Source organism: Benincasa hispida, chromosome 1 (assembly GCF_027475165.1).
Source record: "Benincasa hispida cultivar pf3 chromosome 1, pf3_genome.v1.1, whole genome shotgun sequence".
In the NCBI taxonomy this organism is placed as follows: domain Eukaryota; kingdom Viridiplantae; phylum Streptophyta; class Magnoliopsida; order Cucurbitales; family Cucurbitaceae; genus Benincasa; species Benincasa hispida.
The window spans coordinates 8,725,079-8,739,432 of record NC_143478.1 but is presented as its reverse complement, the minus strand read 5'-3'; the positions used below and the strand labels follow the sequence as shown (position 1 = coordinate 8,739,432).

The window sequence follows — 14,354 nt, the reverse complement described above, 5'->3', positions numbered from 1 at the left end:
TCTTTTTATATAACACTTATACAAAATAGCAATGAAACAAGCAAAACATGCTTCCATTCACCCTTAGACTATAACAATTATAATAAAAGGATGATGCATGATAATGCTTAATGCATGCAAAATATAACTCTTATATTTCATGATGCATGAATAATTGCACAACCTAAGGTGGGTTTTTAACTATATGACAAACACTTTGGCATATAAGTACCATACATCACATGTATAAGCAATCAAAGTTGATGAACCTGGTAAAATTGTCTTAAAAGGACAAAAAGAAAGCTAACTATTACAAAGACAAGGAGTCTCCGGTTCAAACAGGCGAATCGGGTCTTAAACCGCTCGACAAAGCATCGCTTTTCCAACCATCCATCGTGTACTAAGCACCCTGCGATCTTCTACACAATAAAACAAACACTTCATTTTATCGCTTACCAGCGCTCCAGAGTTTAACGATCGTTTAGCATTTACTATACGATCGTCTAGAAAAATCCAAAGGATCGTTTAGTTATGACTACATGATCGAGCACCTTTACTAAGCGATGAAGCCTGAAGTACACGATCACTTAGCGTGCTCCGCAAAACGCCCGCCTTCTATGATTGTCTAAGCGACTATGATGTCGCGAAGCACCATCGCCTAAGCGATTGCTTAACTAGCGTCTTCGTATAGCATACGCCCGATTGCATAGGTAGTAACTAAGAGATGAAGCTTGCTAACTATGTGATCGTCTAGCGCGCACTTTCTACTAAACGACGAGCATCCCATGCTCCCTTTACGATCACCTACCTCCAGTGCCTACGCGATCGCGCAACCAACGCTACGCGATATGGTAAACGATTTCCCCCATTGCTTAGCATTAGCTAAACCATCGATTAGAAAATACTACACGATCATCTAGAAAAAGATATCTAAATGACCGCTTAGTTAAATCCCAACGATTGTTTACCTGAAGCTACACGATCCGGCCAATGCTTGGTCTTCTTCTTCGTTGAGAACTGCATCGCCATGTGCCGAAGCTTCATCACGAACGACTAAAAGAACTCAAACCTTTTGTATTACAGACTCGATTGCAAAGTTAATTTCGCCTAAAAACGCAGGGACCCTTACAATTAACACTTATTAATACTAAAAGCTTTAAAAAAAAGGCAATTTAAAACCCGAAACCTTCATCAAATTCATCCACAAAGGCAGAAAACGATTATCCACAAATGCAGAAACTCACCTTGACTCAAAAATGCGTTCAATTCATATCTGTAATTTGGAATATCAGAGAGCCTGGCTCTGATATCAATTGAAAGAAATCGGAAGCGTGATTTCCATGAGCAGTGGAACAAGACTATTCAAAATTACAATCATGAATGAATATAACATTTACGGTCGACTTCAAACAAGCGATTATACAATTCATACAGAGAAATTACAACATGAATAACTACAAATGCAGTAAGGGAAAACTCTACACATATTTGCAAATGCGTCTCTACGCTCTGTTGCGCGACCGCTCGAACAATCAGCAACCACGAACGCTCGATCTACATGACTACAACACCGCAACGAACACTTCGCGCTCGTCCTCAACGATCTGCTCGGTCACGAACTATTCCGCAACACGAACGGCCTCCACAATACCATGAACGGCCTCCATAAAACCTCGATGGTGTCGAGTTGAGTCTGACACTACCAACAAGGCGACCTTGGTATTCTCGGTGTGAGAATCCAGAGGGTGGGCTCTATTCAGACTTGGTATGAGGTAGACGAGCAAAGAAAACAACGATCGCGTACACGACTGGGCAAGTGGGAGATGACGGAGACCTATCATATAGGTCAATGCCCAATCATTTAGATTAAGCTAAGTGATCGTCTAGCAAAAGCTATGCGATCGTTGAGCTCATTGTTTAGTTCGGTCTGTCGCTTACAGAGTTTACACGATCGTTTACCTTGGGCCAACGATCGTCTAGCAAAACTATGCGATCGTTTAGTAAATACTGCACAATCGTTTAGCTCGCACCTACACGATCGTTTAGCTTGCCCAACGTTTAGTAAATCCGAATTTACTTGATGACTTCATGATTTCTTTTATGCGGAGAGAAAACTCAAAAACATTTTAGCGTTTGTAAAAACTTCTTTGAAAATAGGAAAACCATTTTCCTTTTAGACTCACGGTTACCATGATTCAATAACCACCCACTATTTTGGTTATCTAAAAGAAAAGAATTATTTATCTAATAATTAATATTATTATAAACATAAATGATGACCAACTTATCATACTATATTTATAACCTATAGTTTTAATATTTCATCTCATGAAACATATAAACCATAGTTCTTTTTCTATTCCATGGTACTTAATGTAAATCTCATTTACATCAATCCTTCACTAGATGTATCTCATACATAAAACTGATTATATCATATATAATCAAAATACCTATTGTCAATTTGAATATTTCAAATCAACACCAAGAACTGATCCTCAACTGAATCCATTGAGCTACCAAGGGGACCTCATGGACCTGTAGCTCGAAGCTCTAACGGTATGTGAATAACTAACTAAACTCTTTAGTCACGGGATCTACCATCCGTTACCTGCCAGGCATTCTACTAAAGACCGAGAATTGAACTCTCCTTACCATAGATATATTATGTGTCCATCTTAACCAATCAACAGTGTGACAACCCTTCACAGATCGCTCGTATGTACAGCTGGGTCAATAAACGTTATGCCCCTGTAGTTACATCTGTCTCCTTAAGTACCACTGATCCCTCTAATGAGCATAGGTCATAGTCTTACTATGACTGAGTCTTCACTTCTAAAGAGAAACTGTGACCACTATGTTTAAGCCCCATAATCAGCCCTTAAGGGAGCAATCTCTCTACTTATCCTTGATTCGGGAAAGGAGTGGATTCCATCTTGTGGATTGAGTTCCCAGCTCCCAGATCAGACAAGTCCCCAAAAAGGTAGGCATGTTGAGTTGGAAATCTGGTCACTCTCACCCATACAAATCAAAGGACTATCCTCAAAGGCAAGAGTTCCCAAAACACTCAGGATTGAGGTCGTGTCACCTATGGTAATTTAGGTGAAATGAAAATCTCTAGTATCAACGACGTTATATACAAAGTCTAGTCATCTCGTGGTCCAGGTCTTATACAAACTCTTTGTATAGGACACCCTTGATCCACGTCTCCACATGAATGGTCAGGATCTACCATATGTAGTAGTTTACAACACTTGCAAACCTCTACAAAGCTGGTCGTATCCGTAGTGTCACCAGGATGAGGTATCCCACCTTAATCCTTATACTACAGACCTATTTAGGTTATCACTTAAGGCATGATCCACTTGTATATCACATATACATGCTTAAGTTCATATAAGATAACTAAGGAGTTTTGTTTATTGGATATGAGTAAATGCCAGAATTAAAGAACATTTATTTTATTCATTGAACAATGTGTATCTTTACAAAACAACGAGACTCCGGGAGAATTAGGACACTAATCCCAACACCCACTTCGCTTAGGACAAGTGAGAGATTGTTGGGGTTGATGCCCTAAAGTCTCATGTCCTGTAGTTTATAAATAGTTTGTACGAACGCTTGTATTGTTAATATATGATATTTACTTCACATCTTGTATTTTGCTCAGTTGCTTGTTTTATTTGCTTTACCACAAACCAATAAATATAAAATCTCTGGTTATCTGTATGTGACTCAAGCATGTATGTGGTGACATACAAGTGGATCATGTCTTGAGTGATAACCAAAATGGTCTGTAGTATATGGATATATGAGGGAAACCTTATCCTGGTAACGCTACGGATGTGACCCGCTTTGTGGAATGGTCACAAGTGTTGTGAACTTGTCACAGATGATCTGATCCTGATCATTCGTGTTGTGGACATGCGAGCGGGGGCGTCCTATACAAAGAGTTTGTATAAGACCTGATCACGAAGTGTTAACGTCTCATTATATAACACCGTTCATGACAGAGACTTCACTTCACTTCACTAGGATGACCATAGGTAACATGACCTCAATTCTGAGTGAGTTGGGAACTCCTGCCATTGAGAGCGGTCATTTGATTTGTATGGGTGCGAGTGGCCAGGTCACCAATTCAAACCTACCATTTTGGGGATTCGTCTGATTTGGAAGCTGGGAACTTTGCTACACAAGATGGAATTCACTTTTCCCCGAGGCAGGGATAAGTAGATAGATAGCTCATTAGAGGAATCAGTGTTACTTAAAGGAGTGAGATATAACTATAGGGGCAAAATAGTAATTTGGCCCAGCTGTACTTATGATCATAGGGTCATCGTACTCATGATTGGTTATATCCGATGGACACAGAAATATATCTGTGGTAAGAAGAGTTCAGCTGCTGGTCTTTAGTGGAATGCCTGACAGTTAACGGATGGTGGTCTTGTAGCTAAAAAGTTTAGTCAACTATTCACGGACCGTTGGAACTCCGAGCCATAGATCCATTAGGTCCCTGGGTAGCTTGGATAAAGTCGAGAACCAGTGTTGGGTTAATTTGAAATGTTCAAATTGACAAGAGGAAGTTCGATTATATATGATATAATTGGACTGGTTAATTATATATGATATAATTGGCTGAATATATGAGATACATTATTTTGGAGGAAATTAGATATAAATATGATTTATATCAAGTAGAGGAGAAAATACTATAGTAGATATGTGATATCAAACTATAAGATAAAAATATAATATGATTATATTAATTAATTAATTAATCGGTTAATTATATGATAATTAAGCCAAAAATCACGTTTGAACGTGGGTTAGTGGGAATGAGTCTTGTAACCGATGAAATAAAAATGAAATTGTTTCATTTTTGAATCAATAGTTCAGTCGTCCAAAAGAAATCGCAAACGCGTGTTGATGAAAAGATAAACGATCGCTTAAAGAATCGAGAGCCTATACGATAGTAGCTCTGTGTCTAAACGATTGTCTACCTCGCGCCTAAACGATCACATACTAGTTTCTACACGATCGCATAGCTTCTCTAAACGATTGTGTGCCGAGTTTGCTAAACGATCGTATACCATTTTCTAAATGATCGTTCAGTAAAACCTACACGATCGTGTAGCTTCTCCTAAATGATAAGCATTGTGCTATGCGATAACGCTTTTTCCCTTCCCACTTGCTTATTGCCTACACGATCTGGTATTCCTCCTTCCTTTACCAAATTCACCAAAGACCACGCTTTAGGTTCTCACTCCGAGAATACCCAGGGCTCTTTTCTGGTGATGTCGTCCCCATGGCGTTCGTGTTCGTGCGGTTGTTTGTGCTGCTGTTATTGATGTTGCTGCTGGGCGTTGGTAGATCGATTGGATGGTTTCGATGCATTGAGTTCCAAAGTTTGAAGACTATCTTCAACTGGTATGACAACTCATTCCCTTGTTATTTTGTTGTTTATAGCATACTGTTAATTAAGATTTGTTTGCATAATTGTATGTTTTGAATGTATAATGTGTATTTCGGTCACGGTGAGATCGGAGCGATCCGAACGCGCTCATGGAACTCTTCAGTAAGAGATCTTTCATAAATAACTCGTTGGGAGTTACTATAACTCTGGACGCGTCCCTTACGTCATCGGGAGAGACCCTATCTCCCGACGATCGATCTCCCGACGACGGATTTAAGTGTCGGGAGAGCCTTTTTTCCCTGTAATATATGTTTAAATTTGAGAAGCAGAATTGAATTTTTACAAATGTTCAATCTATAAATTGTGGTACTGTTTATGTGTGAAATCTGATATAAGCGAATCCACACAACCTCGTAAAGATTTGAGAGAAGGTTACATGCAAAAAAAAAAAAAAAAAAAGATCTATACATCAATGTGATACTTACTAGTACACACACTCTGATAGGTTTGTGAAAGATATAACAAAAATTGAATCTTGTAAACTTATATTGGAGGTGTGTCCCTCCTTCCCACCATTTATATGTAGTAAACATAGAGTTCCTAGAGAGATATGTTGGGTCAAATCAAATCAAAATCGATAGATCGTTCAAATCAAGTCGAACTAGGTTGGTAAAGACCAAGCTTAAATTGGGCTCTTGCCCACAATAATGGATTTGGTTGGTTAGGACCTAACTTATGTGTTGGACCATTTTTCAACATGGCTTAGGCTGATCTCAAGTCTGAGTACATTCTAGCTTTAATTCCACCATAATGATTATAATATTTTGTTAGCACAACAATTTTGGATTAAGAGAATTCAAACCTTTGAACTCTTGTCATGAGTGCATATCTTATATCAATTGACTTGTGTTCCATAACAAATATAATGTTAAAGATTGAAATATATGAGATAACATAATTTTTAAAAGCAAAGTGATAGTCGTTATTGACAAATTTAGGTTAAAATACAAATTTTGTTCGTATACTTTGAGATTTGTAAAATTTTAGTATTTGTATTTTTAATAGTCTAATATTAATACCTATACTTTTTATAGATCTTTAATTTAGTTATTCAAAATTATGTTTATGGAAATCGATTAAATAATATTAATAATTTTCATGCAAAACAACACAATGTGAATATGTTTCCAAATTTATAACAAAAAAACTAACAAATTAATACTTAAAAAAAAAAACAATAAACTAGTAGAACTAAATTTGAGATTTATTAAAAGTCCTTAAATTAAAATGAGACATTTAATTGAATTTGAGATTTATTAAAAATTTATAAATTAAAATTGGACAGTTTAAAATATATTGACTATAATTGAACAAATTCCGACCTACACGAAACCAAAATTACATCTTAACCTAAAACTGAACAGGGGTTACTAGGTTTTAGAAACAAAGTTAAATATTAGTTTAAAAAAGGATTTTAAAGGTTTAATTAATTAGCATTTAAAAAAATGAACTTATTTTTTTAAAGAAGGAATGAAACAACAGGAAAAAAAAAAGGAAAATTGGAAATAAAGGCCATGGATATTCTCATATTCCCAAATCCCAAATGTTCATTTTCAGCCCGCAGAAAAAAAAAAAAAAAAAAAAAAGCTATTCATCCAATTTTACACCACTAAATATCAAAATTTCATCAGAATTTCGAACAGGAAATCAACGAACTACTATAATTTCATCAAAACTTTCCAATGATCACTTCAAATAAGAATAATAATAATAAAAGTGAAGAATTATTGAATTTAATAACTGGAATCACTGGCTGAACAATGGCTCTGGAGACTTTCTCCCTTTGGAAGCCAAGCAAATTTTTTAATCCATCAAAGTTTCATCGAGTCCAGTCCTTAAGAACACAGCGTTTCTTGAAATGTATTAAAATTCGATGAAACTATAACCATAGAATGTTACGTTAGTTTATAAATTTATCTGAATAATTTGTAGCTTTGAGTATAGAGAATCTTAAGATTTGCTTTATTCTTATTTATTTGAATATTTTAAGGACCAAAAGGAAACATGTTATGGTGTCTTATCTTCTACTTTCTTCCACCCCTCGCGGTCATTATAATCTCGGATTTTGTATGGCTCTCCTTAAAGTAATGCAAAAGAACAAAACTGAAATTTTTTTGATTTCCAAGTCTTTGTTTTAAAATTTCAGAGAGCTTGGGGAAAAAAAAAAAAAAGAGTACAGAAAAAGGTATGTTTCTCGCAATTCCATGTCCTAGATCTCTGCAAGTGATTAAAAAATTCCAGTTTTTCTTTTTCCACCATTTTTCATGTACATTTGATTTGATTGCATCAACATTCTATGTTCTTGATGGGTTGTGTCAATTTCTGGGTTTTAGGAACTGAATTTCATTTGGGGTTGTTTCAAATTTCTGTCATTCGAAAAATTTCTTGCTGGAATGGAATTTGAATACATTTTTCTTTTGGGGATTTTGGTCTCTGTATTGTTCCTCGGAAAAGGGAAATGGTTATCTGGGTTGTCTGTATCTCTTGTCCCTTTTCGAAGGCCTTTCAATGGTAGTTCATTTTTCTTCTTTAAATGGGGGATTTGGCGAATATTCAGAAAAAAAAGTTTCTAAATAGACCACAATAAATGCAAATAAAATCTACCCTTTTTTCCTCTTCCTTAGTTTGACGGCCTTTCTTAAAAATATTTATATTTGCATTTACATATATAAAGGATTTGAAACGGTCGTGATTATTCGATTTTGAACTTTCTGTTTTCCATAACGCGTTACGCCAAATTTCCGCCTTCTGGGTTGCTTCATTTGCGTCTTTTTTCTGTTGGGTTTGGTTTTTCTTTTCCAGTTTTGTAGATCTAAGCCATTAACCGACGAACCCAATTCGTATCTTCTTCAGATTTTCAACCGTTACGGCTCGACAAATCGAGTGGGGTTGTCTTAAAATTTCTCCTGATTTTGAAATTTGAGAAGAATTTTGGGGGTTTGAAGTGAAAGAAGAGTAAAGGAGAGGAAGTTATGGGGCATTCGGCGCCGGTTTGGGATTGCAGAGCGGCGACTGAGATTACACAGGATTGGAATGGTATTGATCAGGTTGTGCTTAGAAATCCCAAAGGGGCATCAGCTAGGGTGAGTATTCTTCTTCCATTTTCATGGCAAGAAATCACAATGCTGATTATAGTCTTCTTTCAATCTGAAAGTTCCTATCTCGTTGTGCTTTTTCTCGGTTGTTCTGTTGTATTTTTGTGGTTGATTGATTGAATCTCTGTTTCTGGATTGAGGGTTTTTTGGGTTTGGATTATGTAGATTAGCTTACACGGAGGACAAGTTTGTTCTTGGAGAAATGATCAAGGGGAAGAACTTCTCTTCACAAGTAGTAAGGTAGGTTTCTGATTTTTCTTGCATTGATGAAACCATTGATGGGATTTTTGGCTGTTAAGAAGCTAATAGCAAAGATTCATTAAGAGTTTGAAGATTTGGTTGGAATTTTGTTAGTTTGGACTTTTGTGCCAGATAGATGAATATATTAAAACAAAATGTTACTCGAATATAGTTTTGTTTGGAGATCCTCTGAGTTATTGTGGTTTCTTGAATTTTAGGCAATCTTTAAGGCACCAAAAGCTATGAGGGGAGGAATTCCCATATGTTTCCCACAGGTATATAAGATTTTGTCCACTTGCAGACCTCTACAGGTATCCTTCTTCATTCCTGATGTGCTTTTTATGAAAATCATTGTAGTTTGGAAGCTGTGGATCACTAGAGCAGCATGGTTTTGTGAAGAACAAGATCTGGACAATTGATGAAAATCCACCGCCCATGTGCTCGGATGATATCGAGGGGGGCTCCTTTGTTGATTTACTATATAGATCTTCAGAGGAGGATTTGAAATTTTGGCCACACAGGTAAATTTTATGCATAAAGTTTTTGAGGTGTCTGGAAGAAAGTAGATTAATTGTTAAACAAAAATAACTCTTTGACATTACTAAGAAACTTAATTCATACCTTTACTTTTCAGTTTTGAGCTCCGCCTTCGGGTGTCTCTACTACCGGATGGAGACCTGATTTTGAGATCTAGAGTTAGGAATGTAAATGGAAAGCCATTTGGTTTCTCATTTGCTTATCACACGCACTTGGTGGTTTCAGACATAAGGTAGCTCGAGTTTCTGTCTCGTGATTCATTTGCTTTGATCTTTATATATTTATCTGCTTGTAAATCTGATTCTTATATATGTTTTGAATCTGAATTGTGTTGAAGCGAGGTGAGAATTGAAGGTCTCGAAACGCTTGACTTTTTAGACAATCTATGCCAAAAGGAGCGCTTTACAGAACAAGGAGATGCCATAACCTTTGAATCTGAGGTAATTTCTGTATTTCTAGCACTTCAGCAATTGCAAGTGTGATGTTCTTAGTCACAGGCTTGTTCTTTTCTAGGGGTATTAAAGTTGTTCACATTACAATGCTGGATGTTTCTGATTGGCAGGTGGATCGGGTATATGTGAGTACTCCGAATGTAATTGCTGTACTTGATCACGAAAGGAAGCGGACGTATGTGATAAGAAAGGAAGGATTACCTGATGTTGGTAAGATTTAGAATGTGTAATTTGTAATTGCTTTTGATTGTATCGTCCATTCTAGCTGGAAGCTGTGCCCAATAATATCATTAGGAGGGGGCTTAGGCTAATTGGTGTTATTTTTATGTATCAAAGTGGTTTGGAATCCATGGGAGAAGAAGTCAAAAGCAATGGTGGATTTTGGCGACGAAGAATACAAACAGATGCTTTGCGTTAACGGAGCAGCGTTAGAGAGACCGATTACCTTGAGGCCGGGTGAGGAATGGACAGGAAAGCTGCAACTCACTGTCGTTCCTTCGAGTTTCTCTCTTGACTTGTAGAGGAAATCAAACCGGGCATGGGCACGGGCACGGACACAAGCATGGCCAGACTACTTTTATTGGGTGTAGAAGGGCTGATGCTGTGTTAAGAATAATGTTATGGTAGTTTTAGAACTGATCTCTCTGTCAAACATGGTGAATTTTCTTTGATTTTTTTAGTGGAATTGATGAAATTAGGATGTGGGGTATCCTGCAAGCAACTTGGGAAGCCAATGTTTTTAAAGAATGGCTGCATATCCCCAAAACTATCTTCTTGTTTTTAGAGGAAGAGAAGGGACGCAAATTTGTTATTTTCTTCTTAGTAATCAGAAAAATTGCCTCTTTTGTACTTATAAAGTCATGGTTTTCTGTTTAATCAAGATGCTCAACTATTATCTTAGTTTCAAAAACTTCCCTGTCTAATTAAATTACAAATTTAGTCTTTGAACGATGAGATTTGTATCTATTTAGCCTCCGAACTTACAAAATTATAAATTTAACCTTTAAACTTTCTAATTTTTTATTTGAAATTTATGTATTTGGTAGTCACAAAATTGAAAGTGTAAAGCTCCCATTAGAGGAAAATTCAAATTTGTTAGAGACTAACACAAAATTGAAAGTCTAAAGATTTATTAGACACTTTTTTAAAATTTCTTAACCGAACAGACGCAAATTTCAAATTTATGTACTAACTTTTGGGTTTTGTCTTGCTTCTCATATTTTATTAAAAAGGGAAAAGAGAGAAAAGAAATCAGAATCACAATTCCTTCCATTTGTATTTGATATGGATGTTGGTTGGTTTGGAATTATTATATAATTTTTTGATTGTGTAAAATTCTTACAATTCAAATAGACCTATTCATCATGTATTGGATTTGAGTCAATTTGTACTTTAAAGAACACTTGATATGTGAATTGGATTAGTTTTGACTTCGAATCATCCAAAAATTTCCTTAAAAAAAAAAGAAAAAAAAAAGAACTTTATCCAAAAAAATATATTGAGAATTGTAATAGTGTGCTCAATTTAGGACCACCTTAGGCTGAATATGGTGGCATGTCAATATCTCTCACTAATACATAGTTATTATTATTTTTAATTTTTTTATTATATAAATTGATTATAATAATCATGGCTTTATCTCAACTTGGAATAAAGGGCTTTCCTTGGTCTCATTGCCTCCTTTTCATGACTTTATTTTATCTTCAAAAGTCTTATATTATCTTAATATTCTTCCATAAACGTTACCTTCAAAAGTCTCATATTATCAATTTTTTTTTTTTTTAAGGAATTTTGCTTTTTTAGACATCTAAAACAAATTACAAATGGGTAATAATTATAATAGTTCCTCCATGAATATGAAAAAATTACTTGAGATGAGTATTTTTTACGTGATGATAAAATAAAATGCACGAAGTACATTTTCTATCTAACTTAGGTTGGTGTTTGTTTTGTGCTTTTGAGCATTCATAATATAAGGTAAAGAAAAATATGTTTTTTATCTTAAATTTTGGGGCTAGTTCCTATTTAGTCTAAAGTTTCAAAATGTTATATTTTTACCTTGAATTTTAAGTTTAATTTTCATCCGGTCTAGAAATTTTAGAATGTTACATTTTTACCCTTGAATTTTGAATTTAATTTTCATTTTGTCCCTAGATTTTCAGTATTTTACATTTTTACCCTTGAATTATTTTTACTTTTGCTCACTAGTATTTATTTCTTAGTTAATTAATTTAAAATAATTATGATGTGAAAATATTTAATAAATTATAGAAAATTAGTGAAAACTAATTAAATTATGATTAGCATAATTCTTTTAAATTAATCCATAGACATTTGTACTAAACATTGAAAGTAAGTATTCAATGAAAAATTAAGGTTAAAAATGTGGCACCTAAAATTTTAGGGACCAAATTTTTTTTTAAAAAAAATTCAAAAGTAAAGATGTAACGTTTTGAAATCTGAGAAAAAAAAATAAAATCAAAACTTAAGAGCTAAATAAAACATTCTAAAATTAATGATGAAATAAAAACTAAATTCAAAATTAAGAAAGAATAAAAGTATTATTTCTTTGATGTGATTATAGTAAATATTATAAGAATGTTTCCTTTTAATGTGATTATAGTAAATTTATCTCGAAGGTTGAGGGATTTCTTCTTCTTTTTAATTGATTTGATATTTGGGTTCCACAAGAAGTCAAAATTTATATATATTTTTGTGTTCCATAAAAATATAGCTGCCAGCCAAAAGAAAAAAATTCCGTCAATTCGGTGGGGCCGGCCAATTAAGGAAATAAATTAAATTCCGAAGAAAATTAAACGAGGAAAGATTCCATCAACTGGTGGGGCCCGCCATGAAAGTAGAGAAACAAAGAACAAAAAATAACAACGGAATTATTTTTGTGTATCAGAGTCAGGTTTCGATCTTGGGACCTGTGGGTTATGAACCCACTATGCTTCCACTGTGCCACTGAGCAAAGTTCCGTGTGATTTGAGGCGTACCTATTTCAACTGAAATGTATTTTATAAATATTTTAAAAATAAATCTAGAAACATTTTAATAACCTTTTGTCCTTTGAAAAAAAAAAAAAACACTTTATATGTCTTTTGATTATTATAAATTTTAATTTGTTAAAATTTAAAATCACTCCTTTATGTTTTTTCTGGAACCAAATAAAAAAAATACTATTATTATTATTTAAAAAAAAAAAATTAATTCACCTCAATAATCAATATGAGTGCCTAAACTGAGGAGGTCAGTTGACCTAATGTTAGCCAAAAGAACATTTTAAATAATCCATAATCGCTTTAAATGAGTCGATATGCATTGTTCAAGGAAAATTGATATGTACCCCTCTTTTTGAGGTCGAAGATCCAGTTTCTTATACTGGAAAAAAATACTTTAAAATATATGTAAAACACATACTTAGAACAAGGAAATATCATCAAAATTTGTTATGAAAAGTTAAATTTCTGGAGATGTAAAGTCTAATTTTAAGTACTTGAAAAAATCATTAAAAACACATTCACAAGTTGAAATCTAATTAGCATGAAGATTTTTAATACCATCGATTCTTTAACTTGCCGATCAAGGTTTGATTTTGAAAAAAAAAAAAAAAACATTTTTATCGAAGATACTATTTGATTTATTAGAAAAATGAAGTTGGTTTGGTATTTAGAGAAAAAATTCATTTATACTCCTAAACTCTAGAATTTGTGTATTAAAATCTCAAATAAATAATTGTATCAATTTTTAAATTCCAAATTTCTCATAAAAAAAATATGATTAATTCTTCTTAAGTAAGTCAGAGAAAAAATTGACAGAACTCATATTAATGAAAACCTGCTACCATTTATTTGCTTACAAGATTATCTTTAATATCATGTTAATCACTATTTAAAAATGTCTTGTACACATGAAAAAATAGTGCACTAACGTATTAAAGCATAATCCTAATGGAGTCTAAATTAATTCAATTATAAGAGTATAGAGTTTTAATCGATACAATTATTAATAAAATTCATACTAAATGAATTAAAGACTAAGGTGTTCAAATAACCCAAATCCGAACCATCCAGATTATCCAATCCAAAATATGAGGGTTGGATTGGATTAATTTTGTGTTTTTGGGTTGGATTGGGTTAAACATTTTCTATTTTTGTTGGGTTAGATTGGGTCATGGGTTGGCTAAAAAAAATTTGGGTTGACCCGAACCAATCTAACCCAACCCAAATTATATATATCTAAATAAAATATATTGTATATATTTCTTTTTGTTTAAAATTTGATTATTTTGTATTGATTAATTTGTGAATTTTAATTTTTTTTTTCTTTTAAAGTTGGTATGATATTTAACTTTATTTAAGGAAAATTCTTATACATAGAAAAATCTAAAAAATATTTACATTGTATAGCAAAAAGCTTCAAAAGTGCTTTGTATTTTTAGAACTTTTTGCTTATATGTAAATAATTTTAATTATATTTTATATTTAAAAAGGTCCCTTTATTTAAATAAATATTTTAGATATTTGATATTTAACATTTGAATTTTACGAGATTTTAGTTATTAATCACGTGTTG

At 33.7% G+C, this 14,354-nt stretch overlaps 1 protein-coding gene across 3 annotated transcripts; it reads left to right on the top strand.

Moving 5' to 3' along the window:
* The first annotated feature begins 7,346 nt into the window (after nucleotides 1–7,346).
* Nucleotides 7,347–10,633, top strand: LOC120070749 (putative glucose-6-phosphate 1-epimerase). Of its 3 annotated transcripts, none has more exons than XM_039022642.2 (9): nucleotides 7,347–7,637; nucleotides 8,306–8,535; nucleotides 8,713–8,787; nucleotides 9,006–9,062; nucleotides 9,145–9,308; nucleotides 9,422–9,556; nucleotides 9,662–9,764; nucleotides 9,887–9,986; nucleotides 10,113–10,633. In XM_039022642.2, the coding sequence occupies exons 2-9, from the start codon at nucleotides 8,425–8,427 to the stop codon at nucleotides 10,295–10,297; spliced, it is 930 nt and encodes a 309-aa protein (XP_038878570.1). In that variant the 5' UTR covers nucleotides 7,347–7,637; nucleotides 8,306–8,424; the 3' UTR covers nucleotides 10,298–10,633. The 3 variants fall into 3 exon arrangements, with proteins under 3 accessions (XP_038878570.1, XP_038878563.1, XP_038878556.1); XM_039022635.2 differs by having other exon boundaries at nucleotides 7,467–7,637; nucleotides 8,255–8,535; XM_039022628.2 differs by lacking the exon at nucleotides 7,347–7,637 and having other exon boundaries at nucleotides 8,147–8,535.
* Nucleotides 10,634–14,354: the final 3,721 nt, after the last annotated feature.

What these genes read in the sequence shown, in the direction of transcription:
- LOC120070749 (XM_039022642.2), top strand. Translation starts at nt 8,425, where the DNA reads ATGGGGCATTCGGCGCCGGTTTGGGATTGCAGAGCGGCGACTGAGATT. An exon ending in TTCTCTTCACAAGTAGTAAG is followed by an intron (nt 8,788 to 9,005) that starts GTAGGTTTCTGA and finishes CTTGAATTTTAG; the next exon opens with GCAATCTTTAAGGCACCAAA. An exon ending in TTCCCATATGTTTCCCACAG is followed by an intron (nt 9,063 to 9,144) that starts GTATATAAGATT and finishes AAATCATTGTAG; the next exon opens with TTTGGAAGCTGTGGATCACT.